General features: G+C 39.2%; 2 protein-coding genes across 3 annotated transcripts in view; both read left to right on the top strand.

The window, feature by feature from the left end:
• The first annotated feature begins 543 nt into the window (after nt 1-543).
• Nucleotides 544-1,118, top strand: LOC116593321 (histone H4). Its single transcript, XM_032347413.1, has one exon. The coding sequence runs from the start codon at nt 611-613 to the stop codon at nt 920-922; it is 312 nt and encodes a 103-aa protein (XP_032203304.1). The 5' UTR covers nt 544-610; the 3' UTR covers nt 923-1,118.
• Nucleotides 1,119-1,225: 107 nt separating this feature from the next.
• Nucleotides 1,226-20,499, top strand: part of GUCY2C (guanylate cyclase 2C) — a 130,871-nt gene continuing 111,597 nt past the window's right edge. The window contains exons 1-2 of one of the 2 annotated variants that reach the window (XM_032347404.1): nt 1,226-1,391; nt 8,103-8,188. The gene's annotated coding sequence lies outside the window, so the exon portion shown is untranslated. Of the gene's footprint in view, nt 1,392-8,046; nt 8,189-20,499 lie in introns of both variants that reach the window. The other variant, XM_032347403.1, reaches the window with a different exon arrangement.

Genomic DNA, 20,499 nt, shown 5'->3' with positions numbered 1-20,499 from the left:
AGGGAAAAGTCTGGGAGACGGGAGGAAGGGGTAAGGTTAGACTTTTTGGAAGAACTTTAATTCTTTCTTTGCGGGGCGTCACGAAAGAGAAAAAAGAGCTATTATTTAAAATGTCCTCTCCCCCCACTAGTGACTGAAGAAGAAAAGGTATAAAACAATTGCTTTGAAATCTAACAAGATGTAACGCATTTCTGGTTACTATTTATTTTCCTATTAGTCTAGGAATGGTATTGTTAAAGGAAGCATTCCTTTTGAAAAATAAGCAATTAAAATTCGCGCGCGCGATATGGGGGTGAGGGGAGATGGGAAGGAGGGAGGGGACTTGTACTGAAGCACTGAGAAAACGCAGTATAAATCCCATTGACTCTTTCCTCAATTTTATGGCGAAAATAAAAAGTATTTCCAAGAAAGCAAACAAAAATCTTGTTCTGATTAAGGCTCCTTCACTCACCATTGGAGGAAAGACAAAAGCCTCCTGGGGCCTAGAGCTCCGCCCATTTTCTTGAGGTTTTCAAACAGGTCCGCTACCAGGACATATAAGTCCTGGTCTCCACGCCGCCGGTTATTAGCTGCTCGTTCTGAGGTTTGGAGTTCGTCGTTGTCTGAGAAGATGTCTGGTCGCGGGAAAGGTGGCAAAGGGCTGGGGAAGGGAGGCGCCAAGCGGCACCGGAAAGTCCTCCGGGATAACATCCAGGGCATCACGAAGCCAGCCATCCGCCGGCTCGCCCGCCGAGGTGGTGTCAAGCGCATTTCTGGGCTCATCTATGAGGAGACCCGGGGAGTCCTGAAGGTCTTCCTGGAGAACGTGATCCGCGACGCGGTGACTTACACTGAGCACGCCAAGCGCAAGACGGTGACCGCCATGGACGTGGTGTACGCGCTGAAACGCCAGGGCCGCACCTTGTATGGCTTCGGCGGCTGAGCAGTCTCTGCGGCTTCTTTTCGAATTCATAAAGGCCCTTTTAAGGGCCCCCAGAACGTCAAGGAAAGAGCCAACACTTTGTTTACCGTGTGAATGGGACCTAGGTGCAGATAAACGGGTCCGAGGAAGCTCTGTCCTGGCGGGTGGCTCTGGTCTGTGGGTGGCTCCGGTCTGTGGATGGCGGGATTGGGGCATAGAGACTGGGCTTTCGTCTTGATTTCGGGTTCCAGGTGGAGTAAGAGAGGTGTAAGCGAACGGCTTCTAAGTGACCCCGTCCTCTGTCCCCGAGCCTATATAAAGACGCTTCTATGCAAATTAGGGCTGGCTGGTATTGCCTCCGATTGGCTCGGAGGGCCATGCGTCAGAGGGGGCGGATCCCCACGGTAGACAGGCTCCCGGAGAAGGCGGGAGTGGGCTGGCGCGAAAGTGCCTGGTGCTGTCCTAGTGGCGCCCCGGAGTGCCGCACAGTGTGAGTATTTTATTTCTTTGCTGACGTCTGAGTAGGAGGGGACCAAGTCCGGACGCCTATTGAAGGCGGCAGAGCGCGGGCGATTTCGAAGGAGGGGCCTAGCTCGCGGCCGCGGGTCCACGGGGTTTGCGCTGCCCCGGGCGGGAGGGCGTCCGGGCCCGAGTACCTGGCAGGGGTGCTCGAACTTTCGCGGACCACGGAGGTGCCTGCGGTGCGGCCAGGCGCGCGGGGCAGCATCCTGCTGCTGCTCAGGAGTCAGTGTCGTGTGACCCGGTCGCAGCCGGGAGATAAGCCCTGGCTTAGGAGTAATGGCCCTTTTCTGAGCTGCCGGTGCGGCTGGAGGAGGGAGATGAGTGGAGGGCCGCGTTCTAATAAATTCCGCGCGAATGGCGTGCGCCAGAAAGCTGTGTGGTCGCGGGTCTTCCTGCTCCGTGATTCAGCGCGGCGGCCTGGCACCCGGAGCCAGGCACGGCCAAGTTTGAGGGCTCTTTGCCCAGGCGGCGGGACACAGGGGGACCCGGCGCCGGGAGGGCCTGCAGGGGCGGCCGCCTGTGGGGCGCTGCGGGAACCGAGCTTGAGACCGAGTTTGAAACATTTCTACTGTTGCTTAGCGGAGGCTGGCACTCTACCGTTTATCGGGGGTCAGGCGCTTTGGCACTTTGTGTTCGTTACTGCGTTTGATTCTCCGGCAAATTTATGAAGTATTGTTATTACTGTTTTACAGGTGAGGAAACTGATAATGGGGGGGGCGGGGGTGTACGGACTGGAGGCAGGATTTGATCCCAACCCTGTTGGATCCCGCACCCTTTGACCTTAACCCGTTTATGACTGCTTCTGCCATAGAGGCCTCTTGGCCCTACTTTCTGATATTTTGGTTGTAAGTACTTCTCTCTAGTCCATAAAGACTGAAGTGTGTTCGTGATTCAGGTATTAATTAAATTTTTAGGGCACTGAGTCCCAGAAGCTCTGCTCTCTTTAATCGAAGTGCAAAAAGTTACTTAAAAGAGAGCAGAATCTGGCACACCTTTGTGCCTCTATATTTGTTGAGTGTGAATGAGTGAATTTGAATAGATGGATAATGTACCTACCAAATCTCCAATCTAATATGAATCAAATTATTGAGGGGATTTCTGGGTGGCTCAGTGGGTTAAGTGTCTGCCTTTGGCTCAGGTCATGATCTGGGGGTCTTGGGACTGAGCACCTCATCCAGCTCCCTGCTCAGCTGGGAGTCTTCTCCCTCTCCCTCTGCCCCTCCTCCCCTCTTGTGCTTTCTTTCTCTCTCAAATAAATAAATAAATAAAATCCTTTAAAAATTTTAAGGATGAAGATTAGGACCCCAGTGGAGCATGGAAATAAGTATTTTTTTTTTAAGATTTTATTTATTTATTTGACAGAGAGAGAGATCACAAATAGGCAGAGAGACAGACAGAGAGAGAGATGAGGAGAAGCAGGCTCCCTGCTGAGCAGAGAGCCCAATGCAGGACTCGATCCCAGGCCCCTGGGATCATGACCTGAGCCGAAGGCAGAGGCTTAACCCACTGAGCCACCCAGGCGCCCCTGGAAATAAGTATTTATATGGCAGCTAAATGTATCTATTCCTTAAGTATTTATCTTACAAGGAATTGGTTGTTTTATTTATTTATTTAGCTTGTATTTTTGGTGATGGCCTCAATTCTTCCTAGCTGCATAATACAATTTATATCCGCCCTTATAACATAGCTATTTTTGTTCGTGTTTTATGCTGCTTATAAATTGTAAACAAATTATTTGAGCACAGGAAATCTTTATATTTGTCTGTGTAAGTCCCATGGTAGTAGTATCCAGTCCTAAAGTAATCATGTTTTCCAAACCTAAACTGGGTCACATGATTGAGAACACAATAATGTATCTGAAATTGAAACTGAGATTGATTGACTGATAAAATGCCTTACTACAAATGTTTGTTAAAGAAAGAATTTAAATCTTTGTAATGGGTCTCTTTTAACAGTGTGAATGGAACGCTTTTGAAATTAGCAAAGTCGTCTCTTCTGATGTTTGAACATTTAATGCCTCATTTGTTCCAACTACGTTAACTCTTGAAGATTCTGAGATAAATAAGCATAGTCCCTGCTATTGAGAAGCTTCTGTTTTCCAAGTAGAGAGGGAGGAGAACATCATCTGGGTTGTTGTACACATGTGGTTTATTCTAATGGAGGCCTATGATTTAAGTGCTATTGGTGTACAGAACAGATTTTGTCAGATTTGGGCTATCTTCAAAGATCAGACGGTAGTTGTTCTGAGCTGAAGGTCCATTGGAGAAGGGGAAGTCACACCAAGTTTAGAGAACAAACACCGTGAACAAATGCCACAGTAGTTTCCGGGCATGCTATACTGGGGACCTCCTAATGTTGGATGTTTAATTTGTCCTGTGGTCCAAGAATAGTGCAATGGACTGGGTCAACAATTGGGTAAAAACTGAAACCAAGTCCAAACAAACCAATACAAAAGTGGACCAGAGACAGGGGAGCAACATGGCCAATAAGTACAAAAAGAGATGTTCAGCTTGATTAGTCGGTCAATCAGGGAATTGCAAACCAATAGCACAATGAAATGTAACTGTGCACTCTCTAGATCGATAAAAACAAAGTGACAATAGCAAGTGCTGCACGAAATCTCTTAAATTGCTAGTAAGAATACACATTCAACTATTTTTGAAACAAAAAGGTTGTCACTATCTTATAAACTTAAAGATAGATGCACATAGATGCTAACCCAGCAGTTCCACTTCAGGGTGTTTACCTAAGGGAGATTATTGCCCACATATATGAGGACCCATGTTCGCCAAAGTTTACCTTAGAACTGTTTAGAGTAGCTGGGCACTTGGGTGGCTCAGATGGTTAAGCATCTGCCTTCAGCTCAGGTCATGATCTCCAGGTCCTGGGATTGAACCCACATCAGGCTCCCAGCTCAGCGGGGAGTCTGCTTCTCCCTCTCCACTCTAGGCCCCACACCCCGCTCATTCTCTCTGTCTGTCTCTCTCTCACAATGAATAAATGAAGTCTTTAAAAAAAAAAAAAAAACTGTTCAAAGTAGCAAAAACAAAGAAACCAAATGCATGTTGACAAGAGAGTGGATGAATTAAATGATGGTGAAATCGGATTTGGCAATCAGAATGAACTGATAAACACAATATAAACTTAGGGTGGTCTACATCCAATGTTTGGTTCTTCTGCTAATACACATGAAAACTTAAGCCTTCATTTGGTGAATTTTTATTCTGAACTAATACACACTTGATTACCATCTGTGGGAGCCCTGAGGAACTAATGGAGCATGTTGCCCTCCGAAGAAAATTGATACTTGCTTCGCCTTTGGGCCAGATGCTTCTATCAACTTCTGACCCCTCGAGTCCCCTCTTTGAGTATCTCGGCTTGATGGGAGAGTCTCAGATTCCACTTCACATCCTTATAGGAGCCCCAAGACTTATTATTTACTGTCCTAAATTTTATGCTTGCTTATCCCTTGCTTTCAGTTGTAATTTCCCTATTTTTTAATTTTTTGCCCTTTGAAGATTTTCCTTATTTTCCTGGGACCACTGTAATGCAACATTTGTGCTAGAAAGTTCATTCAGACAGTGTAGTTTGCCAAACTACTTGCAGTGGATTTTGCTAACGATAACATTTGATTTTATATGTCTTCCCTCACCAGTCTCTGAACTCCTTGAGAGCAGGAATCACTCAGATCTGTACCCCTCAAATAGCTCTCTGATCTAGAATTTGAATTGACACAGGCACTTATTAATGTTTTGGGAAGATTGTCTATTTGTATATTTGATAATATGGTAACAAAGTAAATTGAGTTGTTTTCCAAACATTTCTATGTTCTGAAAAGATTATATACCATGACAGTTAGCTGATCCTTGAATTAGTAAACTATTTGCCTTAAAGTTCTGCCCTGAAAGTTTTGTTTTAGTTGCATTTTCAGATTCTTTCACATTTTTACTTTTGTCTATTTAGACTTTCTACTTTTTCTTGAGTTAGTTTTGGTAATATAGCTATAAAGCTATATATTTTATTAAAAAATAGAAAATTATACACATATTATATTCTAATATTAAAAACCTTGTCTATCTTTCTTATTTTGAATTTTGTGTTGTCTTCTGGTTATATTTTTCAGAAGTCTGGCATATATTAGCTTCTTCAAAGAAAAAAATTAGTCAATTTATCCGTTTAAAAACTTGAAATTTGGGGGGATGCTTGGGTAGCTCAGTGGGTTAAGCCTCTGCCTTTGGCTTAGGTCATAATCTCAGGGTCCTGGGATCGAGCTGTGCATTGGGCTTTCTACTCAGCAGGGAGCCTGTTCCCCCCACTCTTACCCGTCTCTACCTGTCTCTCTGCCTACTTGTGATCTCTGTCAAATAAATAAAGAAAATCTTAAAAAAAAAAAAAAAAAAACTCCACCCCATCCGAGGACTCTGGGATCATGACCTGAGTCAAAGGCAGAGGCTTAACTGACAGAGCCACCCAGGAGCAACATTGTTAATTATTAATTATATTATATTCCAAAAATACAACCTGGATCTCTGTTTTTGTATACTCAGTGTATATTGTGCCTGATGATATTATTGTGTTGCCTCCTGCTATATTTTTGTTTCTGTCAATTTATCCTCATTTTAAATAATATTTATTCATATAATTTGGTCATGTATGATTTGGTATTTTTGGTATGACCGTCATACCTTCTCTATGGGCTATACCTTTAATCAATATGAATAACTATTTTGACCACCCCCCCTTTTTTTGGTCCCTTATGTATCAACTAAGTTGAATTTCAATTAGTTAAATTTTTATGAACATAAAATTTTTATGAACTCAACTCAAGTCCTGTTTGGCATCTGCAACCCTTAATACACTAATTAAAATATTTCTAATTCTTAAAAATTAAAATTAAAAAATTAAAAAATTTCTAATTCTTAATACACTAATTAAAATGACTCCCCATTTTAACTATTTTGATTATTTAGGTAATGCATAAAATATCTACACCTATAATTCAATAACATTATAAGAACAGTTTGGCTTACAACATTAGAAAAACTTAAATTATTTGATACAGAGTTTTGTTAGGTATTGCATGGCTTTATTTCTCCTACCCAAAATGAGTAACTTTTTCAAGATCATTCTACAAAGAATCATTCAGGGGACACCTGTGTGGCTTAGTCAGTTAGGTGTCTGACTCTTGATCAGCTCAGGTCTTACTCTCAGGGTTGTGAGTTCAAGTCTTGTATTGGGCTGCGTGCTGGGAGTGGGGCCTGCTTAAAAAAAAATAATAATTAGTTAAGCTTCTGCCTTTGGTTGAGGTCTTGATCCAGGGGTCCTGGGATCGAGTCCTGTATCAGGAGCTTGCTTTCCCCTCTGCCAGCTGATCCCTCTACTTATGCTCTCTCTCTCTCTCTCTGTCTGACAAATAAAATAAAATCTTAAAAAAAAATCATTCAGCTAAGTATTTCATTACTTCATGGAGTCCCTAGTTAACATTAGAATTTTGGTTATATCAAACACTTGGGATGGGACAGCTATAAAATCTGCAACCAGAGTTTCACTGATTTAATCTGGTACATAGTAAGCACTTGATAAGTAATCCTTGAAGTAATGAATATGTGAAATGGGGGTAAGGGAGGAATATCTTCATTTATTGTCAAAGATTAAGTCAATCATAGATAAAGGGAATTGAGTGGTTTTTCTTATCCTAATTAAGATTTACATCTGGAGCTATAAGGCATCCTACCTCTTGTCTTGCTCAGGGACACTTGATACTTGAACAATAAGTAAGATTCTGTTAATAAGAAGTGTATTGAGGGGCGCCTGGGTGGCTTAGTCACTTGTGCATCCGGCTCTTGATTTCAGTTTGGGTCATGATCTCAGGGTCGTGAGATCGAGTCCCACCTCAGGCTCTGTACTGGGCATGGAGCCTGGTTAAGATTCTCTCCCTCTCCCTCTGCTCCTCCCCCCACTCCCAATCGCATGCACTTGTGCACACACACTCTCTAAATCAAAAGAAAGAGGGCGGAAGGAAGTGAAGAAAGGGAGGAAGGAGGGGAGAAAAGTGGGGTGGGGGGATTGTGGGCATGGGCCATGTGCTTTGAATTTACAGTATTCATTACCTTTTCAGTAAAATAAAGGAGAGGGGAGTGCAGAACATATGTATGCAATAATTTAAGCAGCACAAACAGTAAGTGGCCTCACAGAGAGACTAGTTAATTTAGATATAATTTATACTGATTTCATTCCTTAAAATAAGAAAACACAAGCTTCTTAAATGTACATGTTTGTCTTGAGCTATTCTATATGAAATTCTTCCCGGTATAACTGTTAAAGTTTGTGTTTTCCTTTAACAACCCTGCAATGTGACCTTCAACTGAAAATTATGTTAGCCTTTTATTGTTTATTTAATAGACAGAATATTTATATGCAGGAGAATGAAATTGCAAAAAGATCTTTTAGATGGAAAACCATAAATCTTTGGGAGTAATTTTTCCCCATCCAGATTTCATGAAATGAAGAGAACTGAGGCAGATTTAAACTTTTGTTTTTAACACCAGATACAGCTTTATCTCACAGTTTCAAAGAACTGTTATCACAGACCTTAAGTTTGCTCTGACTTTTATCTTTTGTAGGACAATGTACTTGCTCAACTACCTGGAAACTGATAACATGTACTGTTATGTTCCAGCAACCTCGAAATCTTTGATCTGAAGGAGCTTGAACAACTCTATCATTTCAAGTTGGAACTTTTGTGGAATACCTATGAAGTTCCAGGTAACATGCTAGATGCTGGGGATACATGTATGTTCCCCATTCTCTTGGGATTCAGAGTCCACGCAATACTGTCCATCCATCCATTCATTGAGTCAATACATAGCAAGCCCTTAATCTGTGCCAGACCACATTAGGCGCTGAAGAAATAATGATACACAATGGTGAACAAAACAAGGTGGCTGCCTTCACAGAATATAAGTCTAGTAGTGGGAGATACAAACAAGGAAGTGAGAAAATATAATGCAGTGTGTCAAATAGTATGAAGAGGAGAAACAGTGTCATGGGTCTATGACAGTGGACACCTAACTAAGAAAGGCCACCTAACTAAGGCTATCAATGCTCTCCCTGGTTACCCTGGTTAATAGAAAATAGACTACTCTTTATAATACCATTAAATGATGGTGAAATTGACTCAATTTCAAAAGAGTAGAGTCCGTGACAACTCTCATAGAGCTCTCCCAACAGTATCCCCCTTATGGTTTCAAACATCTACTTCCATTTGATAAATTCATCAACAAATACAGGAAGTATTTACAACTCAACTCCCCCAGATAGCACCTCCTACTTCCTTTACAGTGTTTTCTAATAGTTTCGCAGAGGGACAGTTATTATGCATGGGAAGATAATATCGAATGACTGGAACATGTGTCCTTCTAGAATGATGTTGACTGGAGAATGTTTGTGATGAAAGTTCTCCAAAGCTCTGATACTTTAGGCAATGTGCGTAGTATTTCAGAGTTTTGCTGTCAGCTAGATAGTTTGTTTTTTAATGTCCTAGACCTTAAGCTCCAGTAGGACAAGGATGACCTAACTTTGTTTCCTCTTTATACTGAGCACCTAGCAGAATGCTCTGTACAAAGCAGGTGTTCAATCAACTTTGTCCAGTGAATACAGTCTTTGAACTGTTACCTGAAAATGCATCAGGTTTGCTCCTATCAGGTTAGGTATTCTGGCAATACAGTAAATAAACCCCTGCACTATACTTGTAAGTGGAAAAATTCACAGGTACGTATAAGAATGAATTAGCTTGTATTTTATTAGAAAGGAAAGAAACAGTTTGCTAAATATTTTTTTAAATATTTAAAGATTTAATATTTAAATCTTTAAATATTTGACTTAAATATTAAGTCAAGATGAATTTACAGAGAACTTGGAAAAATGTATTTTATTCATGACATGACCAGTTATAATTGAAATTTTATATAACATTACTATGTAATACTAAATGTGTACAAAAAGTTGAAGAGTATTGCCTTCAACAAGAATTTATATAGAATAAATTATAGAATATAGAATAAATAATTATAGAATATAATTATAAATAATTATATATTATTTATATATAATTATAATATAATTTATATATGTATATAACTTATATGTAATTATAAATGATTATAAATTTATTATAAATAATTATAGAATATAGAATAAATAAATTATAGGTATATAATAATATATACTATATATTAGGTGTATATAACATACCTATAATAAAAGCCATATGGATTTTCAGATTTCTTTATGAAAAACACTTTCTTAAAAACATGTACACTTTTTTGCCTAATAGCACCTTGGAGCCTGGATACTAATTTCCATGTATTTGTTTGACCGTGTTCATAATATTAATTAGAATGTACTTAAATAGCACCTTATATATTTAAAAGAGATTTCATATAGGGAACCAACTTGATGTAGAAGAAAAAATCCTGGTTGGGAAATTAGTCTTAGATGGTAATCATAGTTCTGTTGCCAAATATCAGTGTGACCTTTGATTATTTGGCTTCTCGAGGCTTTTGTCTTCTCTTCTGCACGAGTAACACAGACACATGAGTGTGGAGACAAACCAGTTGTTTGTGTCTGATGTCAGTTCTGATTGGTCAATGATTTTCTCATAGCCATTTGTTAAATATTTTAAATATCACTTGATTTCTAAGGTCTCTTTTTTAACCTGGAAACCTATTATTTTTCATGCATCTTATGTTACCACCCCAGAGCTATTATTGCTATAGATAGTATTCTGCATTCATAAACATTTATTTTCAGGTCTTTTATTCATAAGCACAAATATGTATATAAGAATTTCAAAGTAGGATATAAAACTGCATAATATTGATATAGTAAATAGTACAGTCAGTCTTTACCAACATGTTAAGGAGTTTTTAATGGGTAGAGGTTTATGGTTTTTTTTCAAGATTTTATTTATTTGTCAGAGGGAGAGAGAGACAGACAGAGTTTATAAACAGGGGTATCGGCAGAGGCAGAGGAAGAAGCAAGGTCCCCACTGAGCAGGGAGACTAATGTGGTACTTGATCCCAGGACCGTGGGATCCTGACCTGAGCTGAAAGCAGACGCTTAACCAATTGAGCCACCCAGGAGTCCCTGAGGTTTATGATTTTTTAAAATTTTCATCTTTAAATATTGTTACGTTTTCTACAAGAATGTTTTCATAATTAAATCAGTATTTTAAAAAAAATTCAGTTTGAAATGAATTTCACAAACATAATATAACCAGAAGATTTTTTTTTAAAACGAATTTATTTATTTGAGAGAGAGAGGGGGGACAGACTTCCTCCCTACTGGGCAGGGAACCTGACGCAGGGCTCGATTCCATGACTCCGAGATCACACCTGGGCCAAAATCAAGAGTTAGTTGCTCAACCAGCTGAGCCACCCAGGCATGCCGTGACTAGAGGATTAATGGAAAGGTCCTATAGTACCTATTTCCATACATATGTATGTGTATATTACAAGTGGGAAGAATATATCCTTCACATTACTGGACTCTATTATATATGATACTATCTATTGGTTATATATACCTTACCAAAATAGCTTTGTCTGTATCTCTTGCCTAGCTTACATTTTACATGTAAGGGGTAAGAATATGAACAGACTTAATTTCCTCAAGTAGATATGTCAGCCGTCCCTTTGAAAAAAAAGGTCCCTGGGGGCACCTGGTGGCTTAGTCCTTAAGCATCTGCCTTCCACTCAGGTCATGATCACAGGGTCCTGGAATCAAGTCCCATGCTGGACTCCTGCTTAGCAGGAAACCTGCTTCTCCCTCTCCCACTCCCCCCGTTTGTGTTCCCTCTCGCTGTCTCTCTCTGTCAAATAAATAAATCTTTTTTTTTTAAAAAAAAAAAGAGAGTCCCTGAATTATAGGGGGACACTCCGAAGGGAGATAAGGATTCTAAATGTAATCATTCACATTTAAATTCTGCAGGAGAATGATCTTGCTTAAATATATAATGAAGTAGAATTTTTGCAGTGGTTTCTAAATTCAGTTGTTAAAGAAAGAAGATAATCAGGTCAAGTTTCAGGTTGTGGCCCTCCCTTCTGTCAACCTTACCATCTGTGTCCATTCTCTTTTCTCCTGCTTTGGTAGCTGCCGGCAGAACAGTAAGTTGATTGCCTGTGCAGATGTCTGTCCAGAACAGGAGATTAATTCCCTTCTTGCAGGCTCCCCTAAGGAAGGAGGAGGAAAGAGCTGTAAAACGCCTCTCCAGACTGACAATGCATAACAGTGATTATCCCCCTCCCCGCCTTGAACCAGTGGCTTGTGGTGCTGCAGCTGAGGCAGCCTCCTTTTTAGTAAGCCCAGAATGGCAACGTCTGATCGCAGTGATGGCTTTGGAATTTGAGGTACGAGATGCCCCTTTAGCCATGGCTGGGGCCCTAGTTATCAATTCTAGGACAACAAAAGAAGATTCACCCAACATCTTCTGACGTCCTCATAAATACTATAATCCACAGGTAATTTCTGTTCATAATACATATGAAATGCCAATAGAGTATTACCCCCACCTTAAAAGACCACCAGAGACGTGAGTCAAAGCCAATCAGCAAGGGTCGTTTATTGCAGGTTCGAACCTGGACCTCTGCGCCGCTCGTTGCCGATAACGCCGAGAGGTCCGGAGCTGGGTTGGTGCAGGATTTTTATAGACAGATACAAACAAGTTTCGGGTGGGGCTGAGCTGATTGATTGATAGTTTGAACAGGCATACTTGGCGTCAGTGGATTGGGTCAGGGGACCCGCTTGCGAAAGCAGACAAAGCAATCTTACAGAAGCAGAACTGGCTGGTTAGCCCACGCATGCGAAAAAAGCACTATCAGGATATTGAAGGCCTGGTTACTATCAAGTAAAGACAATTGGGAGTCTCCTGGTGGAATGTTACATTCCTGCTATCAAGAATCCTTGTTAATGAGATTTAGGTTTAGAAGAAATTTAACTTTATTTACTTTTCCTTCTACCTCCGCCTCCTTCAGTTTTTCATGGAGGGGAGGGTGAGATTAGGGCTATTGATAAGGTAACTTCTTTGTTGTAAATCTCAAGGACATTTGCGAACCAAGGGAGACTCCTACCTTGCAGGACTGTGATCTCTGCAAGTTAACTATTTATCGTTTTATGGTAGTCAGGGGTGCCTGAGGAATGTCACACATATGGAGGGGAGCAGGTGAAGGGGGGGGGTGCAAGGCGCCAGCTTTTGCTTTGTCCTCAGCCAGCCTCCTGCTCCTTCACATACAGCTTTAAATATTTTCCATTGGCCCTTCTTATCTCTGTATGGTGGTATAGTTCCCATTCCAATTTTGTGTCTAGAATTTTTTGATGAACCCAGGATACATATTTATGTCCATGTGGAGATTCTTGAAAGATCCTGGATAACTGCTCCATTTCCCACCCCCAAATGTAACTGGTTTGTTGAATGTTCTCAATTCAGGGGATAAATGTGAAATTTCATCCATTCTCTGTCTTTTCATTTCATGATATCTTGAAAAGATTCCATTACTTCTTTGTCACTCCCAGTTATTAAAAGTCAAATCTATTTAAAGCTTCAATCTCTTACTCAGTATAAAAAACTTTCCTTACTGGGGCGCCTGGGTGGCGTGTTAGTTAAGCAGCTGACTCTTGGTTTGGGCTCAGGTCATGGTCTCATGGTGGTGAGATCCAGCCCTGTGCCAGGCTCTGTGCTCAATGTGGAGTCTGCTTGAGATTCTCTCCCTCTGCCCTTCCTGCTAGTGTGTTCTCTCTCTCTCTCTCTCTCTCTCTGAAATAAATCATCTTTTAAAAAGAATAATAAACAACTTTCCCTTCCTCCATGACTGGCTATGAGAAGGCTCAGTAGATTTGGAGTGGGAGGGGATGGCTTGTGCTTCCACTTTTCTTCCCACTATTAGAAACCTGGAATGCATTGGGGGTCCTTTACTCCAATTGTGGGGCACAGGAAAGTTCCAGTAAGCATCATGCCACATGTATTTGCTTTGGGTAAGTTCCTTAACAAATCTTGAGTGTCATTTTCTACATCTATATAACATGGCAGTAATATCTCTCAGGATTGGGACGCCTGAGTAGCTCAGACAGTTAAGCATCTGCTTCCAGCTCAAATCATATCCCAGTGTTCTGGATCAAGCCCTGCATCAGGCTCCCTGCTCAAGGAGCCTGCTTTCTCTCCCTCTGCCTGCCACTTTCCCTACTTGTGCCTATGCTTTCTATCTCTCTGAAAAATAAACAAAATATTTTTTTAAAAACCCACATATTTAAGGGCACCTGGGTGGCTCAGCGGGTTAAACCTCTGCCTTCGGCTCAGGTCATGGTCTCAGGGTCCTGGGATCAAGCCCTGCATCGGGCTCTCTGCTCGGCGAGGAGCCTGCTTCCCCCTCTCTCTCTGCCTGCCTCTCTGCCTACTTGTGATCTCTCTCTCTCTGTCAAATAAATAAATGAAAAAATCTTTAAAAAAAAAAAAAGCCAACCCACATATTTTAAAAAAATACCTCTCAGGATTTAATGACAGTTATAAGGGATGACATTGTCTGACTCTGGTTTGGGAGTTCTGACTAGCTTATGAGTGACTCAAGCACAGAGAGATTACAGTTAAGTTCCTCTTTAACATCTTTTTGATTCCTCTTTATCCCTAAGCCCCTGGAGAAATACTTATTTCTTTTTGGACCTCTTTATATTTTCAAAGCAAAATCTGTTATTCCATCTGTTCCTTAAAACACCTCATTAAGGCTTGTGTGCAAGTGTCCCTCTTGTTTCTTGTAGTTTGTCAGACTCATGTCCCTTGAATAATTGTTCAAGTTGCCACAGCCGATTGGTAAGTCACATTCTGGCTACAGCATGCTTCTTGACTTCTGCTTCCCAAAAGATACAAATGGCACATACTTATACCAGTGTTGCATATGCTTATATATGTGTAACTAAATATGACCACTCCATGAAATGTTGATGGGACATATTCAAATTAGGTCAGGAATGTTATTACATACTGATGTTTGATAAAAATTTTAGGAGTCAGTGATAACATATAGATAGTATAATTACCTCTTATGTGGTTGAAGACAAGGCATTATACAAGTTGAAGTCCTTCTGAATTTTGAATAGCGTGTATGAATTAATTGTGAAAAAATTATAGTTAACCTTTAAGGTAACAAAATTAAAGACAGTATTAAGACAAACTCACGGTCTTGCTACCCTGCAGAACTATTGTCATTTTTCATAGTACTTCTGTGATGATTAACTTTATGTGTCACCTTGATGGGGCCAGGAAATTTGGCCAAATGGTACTTTGGATGTTTCTGTGAGGGTGATTTTTTGTTGATGAGATTAGCATTTAAATCAGTGGACTTTGCGCATAATGTGGGCAATCATTTGAAGGTCCTTAATGGTAACAAAGGCTGCCCTTCCCAGAACAAGAATGAATTCTGCCTGCGGACTGGTCTTTGAACTTGAACTAAAACCATCAGCTCTTCTCCGTCTCCAGTTCACTGGCCCACCCTGAAGATTTTGAACTTGTCAGCCTGCATAATCATGAAAGCCAGTTTCTTAAAATAAATTTTTCTTCGTGTGTGTGTGTGTGTGTGTGTGTGTGTACATATACATTCTATCAGTTCTGTCTCTCTGAGACTCTTGGCTAGTACAGCCTAACATGTCATCATATTTACACATGTTTTACTATATGTTAGCAACTATCTTGCATTTTTCCTTTTCTTTTCTGTTCTACCTGTAGGTAAAGTTACATGGATAAGGAGACAGTACATCACTAGAGGTCCATAATCTGTGTACAAACATTTATCTCCACAGTCTTTTTCTCTTTATCCTAGTAACATATATGTGTGTATGTGTGTGTGTGTGTGTATAATTACTATATAATAATACTATATTTTATATATACACGTGTGTGTGTGTGTGTATATATATATATAGAATATATATAGAGAGAGAATATATATATTCTAGTTATATATATATAACTAGAATATTTTCTTTGACCTCATCTTGACCTCCCCCTAAATCTATCCTTGGACCCCTCTTGCACTTGAATGTCAGCTGTTCCAAGGTGCATTGCCTTCACTTCTTCAACTCACACTCACTACTTAACCAAATTTAAAAATCTTCCACCCTCATACCATACTGAAATGACTCTCAGGTTATCAAGGCCCTAATTTTTAAAAATCCAATTTTGTAACTTTTTTCTTATTATAAAAGCAGTGCATATTTCATAGGGAAACAACAGAATATATAGAAAAAGCATGAGGAAACAAATTTTTAAAGACTCTCCTAAGCCCTGCCCTCAGTGGTCATCACTGTCAACATTTTAGTTTATATTGTAGTATTATACATAAAGATTATATTCACATGTAACCATATTTGTTTATATTTAGGAGCACATTCAAACATTTATAAGCAGTCAGAAAATCAGGTTGAGAGTATATGTGTTATTTTAATATTTGCTTTTTAAACTTGTCAGCATGCCAAAAATACTTTCCGTGTCATTAACTATTTTCCCACAACATGACTTTTATTAGTTGTCGTATAAACATATGATGATTTATTTAACCAATTTCTCATTGCTTGACATTTTGCTTATTTCCTTGGGAGCTGCTATAAATAATGCCACAATAAATATTATTGCACATAAATCCAGTGAACATCTCGGATTATTTACTGGAATATATATTCCTAGAGGTAGAATTTCTAGGTGAAGAAAAATGCCCAACTTTTGAAATATGCGGCTAACCTGCCATGGAGAAATATTATACCTTTCGGATATTCCCCCATTTAGATAGTGGAGTGTTCATTTCTCCACACTCTTATCAACCCTGAATAGTCATATTTTTAAAACTGCCATTTTTTTTTTACCTGAAAGTGATATTTTGCTTTTTCATCTGAAAAAGCTGCAAAATATGTCTCAATAAGTATTTGTTGGATTAATTATTTTGAAACTGGAAATATTTTGAAAGGAATTATTTTAAAAAGATTGATTACTCTTTCATATATTGATTGGTCATTTGAATTTTCTTTTTTTGTGAATTTTTGGTTTTGCTGTCTTTTATTTCCAATAGGAATGTTAGTGTTTTTGAATTTTTTTTTTAAGATTTTGTGTATTATTTATTTGAGAGAGAGGCAGACAGAGATAGTGTGAGAGAGTAGGAGCAAGGAGGACAGGGAGAAGCAGGCTCCCTGCTCAGCTGGGAGCCCAAAGCAGGACTTGATGCTGGGGTCCTGGGATCATAACCTGAGCCCAAGGCAGCCACCCAAGTGACTGAGCCATCCAGGTGCCCTGAAATTGCTTTAAAGAATCATTCCATATATTAGAAATATGATCACTGGTATGTCAATATTTTCAGCTTTATTTTCCCAATTCTCCTTTTCCTTTTTATTTTAGTTTTCAACAAAACCAAAAGTTGAACATACTTTTAGAATGATTTAGAAGTTTTCTTGATTAATGAAAGAAACATTTAAAAATTACACAGGTTTTAACTAAAAGCCTGAGACATGATATTGAGTTATGTGAACATTATAAAATAAATATTCATTAATGTTTTAAACTCAGAATTCAATAATAATATTTGCCCCTCCAAATAGCAAATTATGTGTTTGTTTGATTTGTGTAGGTGTGGGATCTTTGAACATTTATCTTTATTTATTTTTCTTTCAAGATTTTACTTAAATTCAAGTTAGTTAATATATATATATATATATATATATATATATATATATATATATATAGTATAGTGTTAGTTTCAGGGGTGGAATTTAGTGATTCATTGTTTGCATATAACAACCAGTGCTCATTACAAGTACCCTCCTTTATGCCCATCACCCAGTTACCCCAACCTCAAACCCACCTTCCTTCCAGCAACCGTTTGTTCCCTTTAGTTAACGGTCTTTTATGCTTTGCCTCCCTCTCTCTTTCTATCTTATTTTATTTCTCCTTCCTTTCCCCTATGTTCATCTGTTTTGTTTCTTAAATTCCACATATGAGTGAAATGATACGGCATTTGTCTTTCTCTGATTTATTTCACTTAGCATAATATATACTAGTTCTATCCACATCCTTACAAATGGCAAGATTTCATTCTTTTTGATGGTTGAGTAATATTCCATTATATATGTGTACCACATCTTTTTTATTCATTCATCATTCAATGGACGTTTGAGCTTTTTTCCATAGTTTGGCTATTGTGGACATTGTTGCTATAAACATTGGGGTGCATCTGCCTCTCCTAATTACTATGTTTGTATCCTTTGGATAAATACCTAGTAGTGCAATTGCTGTCATAGGGTAGTTCTATTTTTAACTTTTTGAGGAACCTCATACTGATTTCCAGAGTGGCTGCACCAGGTTGCATTCCACCAAGAGTGTAAGAGGGCTCCCCTTTCTTCACATTCTCACTAACATCTATTGTTTCCTGACTTGTTAATTTTAGCCATTCTGACTGATGTGAGGTGGTATCTCATTGTGTTTTTGATTTGTATTTCATTGATGATGAGTGATGTTGAGAATTTTTTCATATGTCTGTTAGCCATTTGTATGTCTTTGGAGAAATGCCTGTTCATGTGTTCTGCCCATTTCTTAACTAGATTTTTAAATTTGGGGGTGTTTGATAAGCTTTTTATTTTGTTTTGTTTTGTTTTATTTTGTTTATTAACATATAATGTATCATTAGCCCCAGGAGTACAGGTCTATGACTCACCAGGTTTACGCACTTCACAGTACTCACCATAGCACATACCTTCCCCAGTGTCCATAACCCTGCCTCCCTCTCCCTACCCCTCCTACCCGCCCTGGCAACCCTCAGTTTGTTTTATGAGATTAAGAGTCTATTATGGTTTGTCTCCCTCCCAATCCCATCTTGTTTCATTTATTCTTTTCCTACCCCAAAGCCCCCACATTACCTCTCAACTTCCTCATATCAGGGAGGTCATATGATAATTGCCTTTCTCTGATTGACTTAATAAATCCTTTATTGATACTAGCCCTTTATCCAATATGTCATTTGCAAATATCTTGTCCCTTTCCAGTGGTTGCCTTTTGGTTTTGTTGATTGTTTCCATTGCTGTGCAGAAGCTTTTTATCCTAATGAAGTTCCAGTAGTTCATTTTTGTTTTTGTTTCCCTTGCCTCTAGAGACATGTCTAGTAAGAAGTTGCTGGGGCCAAGGTCAAAGAGGTTGTTGCCTTGTTTGCCTCTAGGATTTTGATGGATTCCTATCTCCCATTTAGGTCTTTCATCCATTTTGAATTTATTTTTGTGTATAGAGTAAGAAAGTGGTTCAGTTTCATTCTTCTGCATGTGGCTGGCCAATTTTCCCAACACCATTTGTTGAACAGATGGGTTGGATATTCTTTCCTGCTTTGTTGAAGATTAATTAACCATACAGTTGTGGGTCCATTCCTGGGTTCTCTATTTTGTACCAGTACCATACTGTCTTAATGACTATAGCTTTGTAATACAGCTTGAAGTCCAGAATGATGATGCCTCCAGCTTTGATTTTCTTTTTCAACATGACTTGGCTATTTTGGGTCTTTTCTGGTTCCATACACATTTTAGAATTATTTGTTCTAGCTCTGTGAAAAGTGCTGGTGTTATTTTGATAGGGATTGCATTGACTGTGTAGACTGCTTTGGATACTATAGATGGATACTATAGATGTTTTTTGTTTTTTGGTTTTTTTTTTAAAGATTTTATTTATTTCTTTGACAGAGAGATCACAAGTAGGCAGAGAGGCAGGCAGAGTGAAAGCGGGAAGCAGGCTCCCTACAGAGCAGAGAGCCTGATGTGAGGCTCGATCCCAGGACCCTGAGATCATGACCTGAGCCGAAGGCAGAGGCTTTAACCCACTGAGCCACCCGGGTGCCCCATGATGCTATAGATGTTTTAACAATATTTGTTCTTCTAGTCCATAAGCATGAAATGGTTTTCCATTTCTTTGTGTCTTCCTCAATTTCTTAAATAATTTTTCTGTTGATTTCAGAGTTCAGGTCTTTTACGTCTTTGGTTATTATTCCTAGATATTTTATGGGATTTGGTGCAATTATAAGTGGGATTGATTACTTAAATTCTCTTTCTGCTGCTTCATTACTGTTGTATAGAAATGCAACAGACTTCTGTGCATTGACTTTATGTCCTGCACCTTTCCTGAATTCCTGTATCAGTTCCATCAATTTTTTGATGTAGTCTTTCAGATTTTCTACATAGAGTATCATGTGACCTGCAAAGAATGAATACTTAACTTCTTATTGCTGATTGGGATACCTTTTGTTTCTTTTTGTTGTCAGATTGCTGAGGCTAGGACTTCCAGTATCATGTTTAACCACAGTGGTGAGAGTGGATATCGCTGTTTTGTTCCTGACCTTAGAGGAAAAGGTGTCAGGTTTTTCCCCATTGAGGATGATACTAGTTTTAGGTCTTTGTACATGACCTTTATGATATTGAGATATTTTCCTAATACCCCTACTTTCTTGAGGCTTTTTATAGTTGTTTTATTTATTTATTTATTTATTTATTTATTTATTTGAATGAAGGGAGGGACAGAGGGAGAGGGAGAGAGAAACTCCAATCAGACTCCACACTGAGTGCAGAACCTGACCCTGAGACTGCAATCTCAAGACCCTGAGATCACAACCTGAGCCAAAACCAAGAGTCGGATACTTAATCAACTGTGCCACCAGGCATCCCTCTTGAGGGTTTTTGTCAAGAATGGATGCTGTATTTTGTCAAATGTTTTTTCTGCATCTATTGAGAGGTCCATATTGTTCTTAGCTTTCTTTTATTAATGTGCTGTATCACGTTGTATCACATTGATTGACTGATTTGTGACTGTTGAACCACCCCTGCAGCACGGAATAAATCCCACTTGATTTTGGTGAATGATTCTTTTAATGTACTGTTGTATTTGATTAGCTAGTATCTTGTTGAGAATTTTTGTATCCATGTTTATCAGGGATAATGGTCTGTAAGTCTTTTTTTTTTTTAATTCAAACGAACTTTTTATTTTATTTTTTTAATTTAATTTAATTTTTTTTTCA

Source organism: Mustela erminea, chromosome 6 (assembly GCF_009829155.1).
Source record: "Mustela erminea isolate mMusErm1 chromosome 6, mMusErm1.Pri, whole genome shotgun sequence".
Classification (NCBI taxonomy): Eukaryota; Metazoa; Chordata; class Mammalia; order Carnivora; family Mustelidae; genus Mustela; species Mustela erminea.
This window is presented reverse-complemented; position numbering and strand designations above follow the sequence as displayed.

What these genes read in the sequence shown, in the direction of transcription:
- LOC116593321 (XM_032347413.1), top strand. Translation starts at nt 611, where the DNA reads ATGTCTGGTCGCGGGAAAGGTGGCAAAGGGCTGGGGAAGGGAGGCGCC.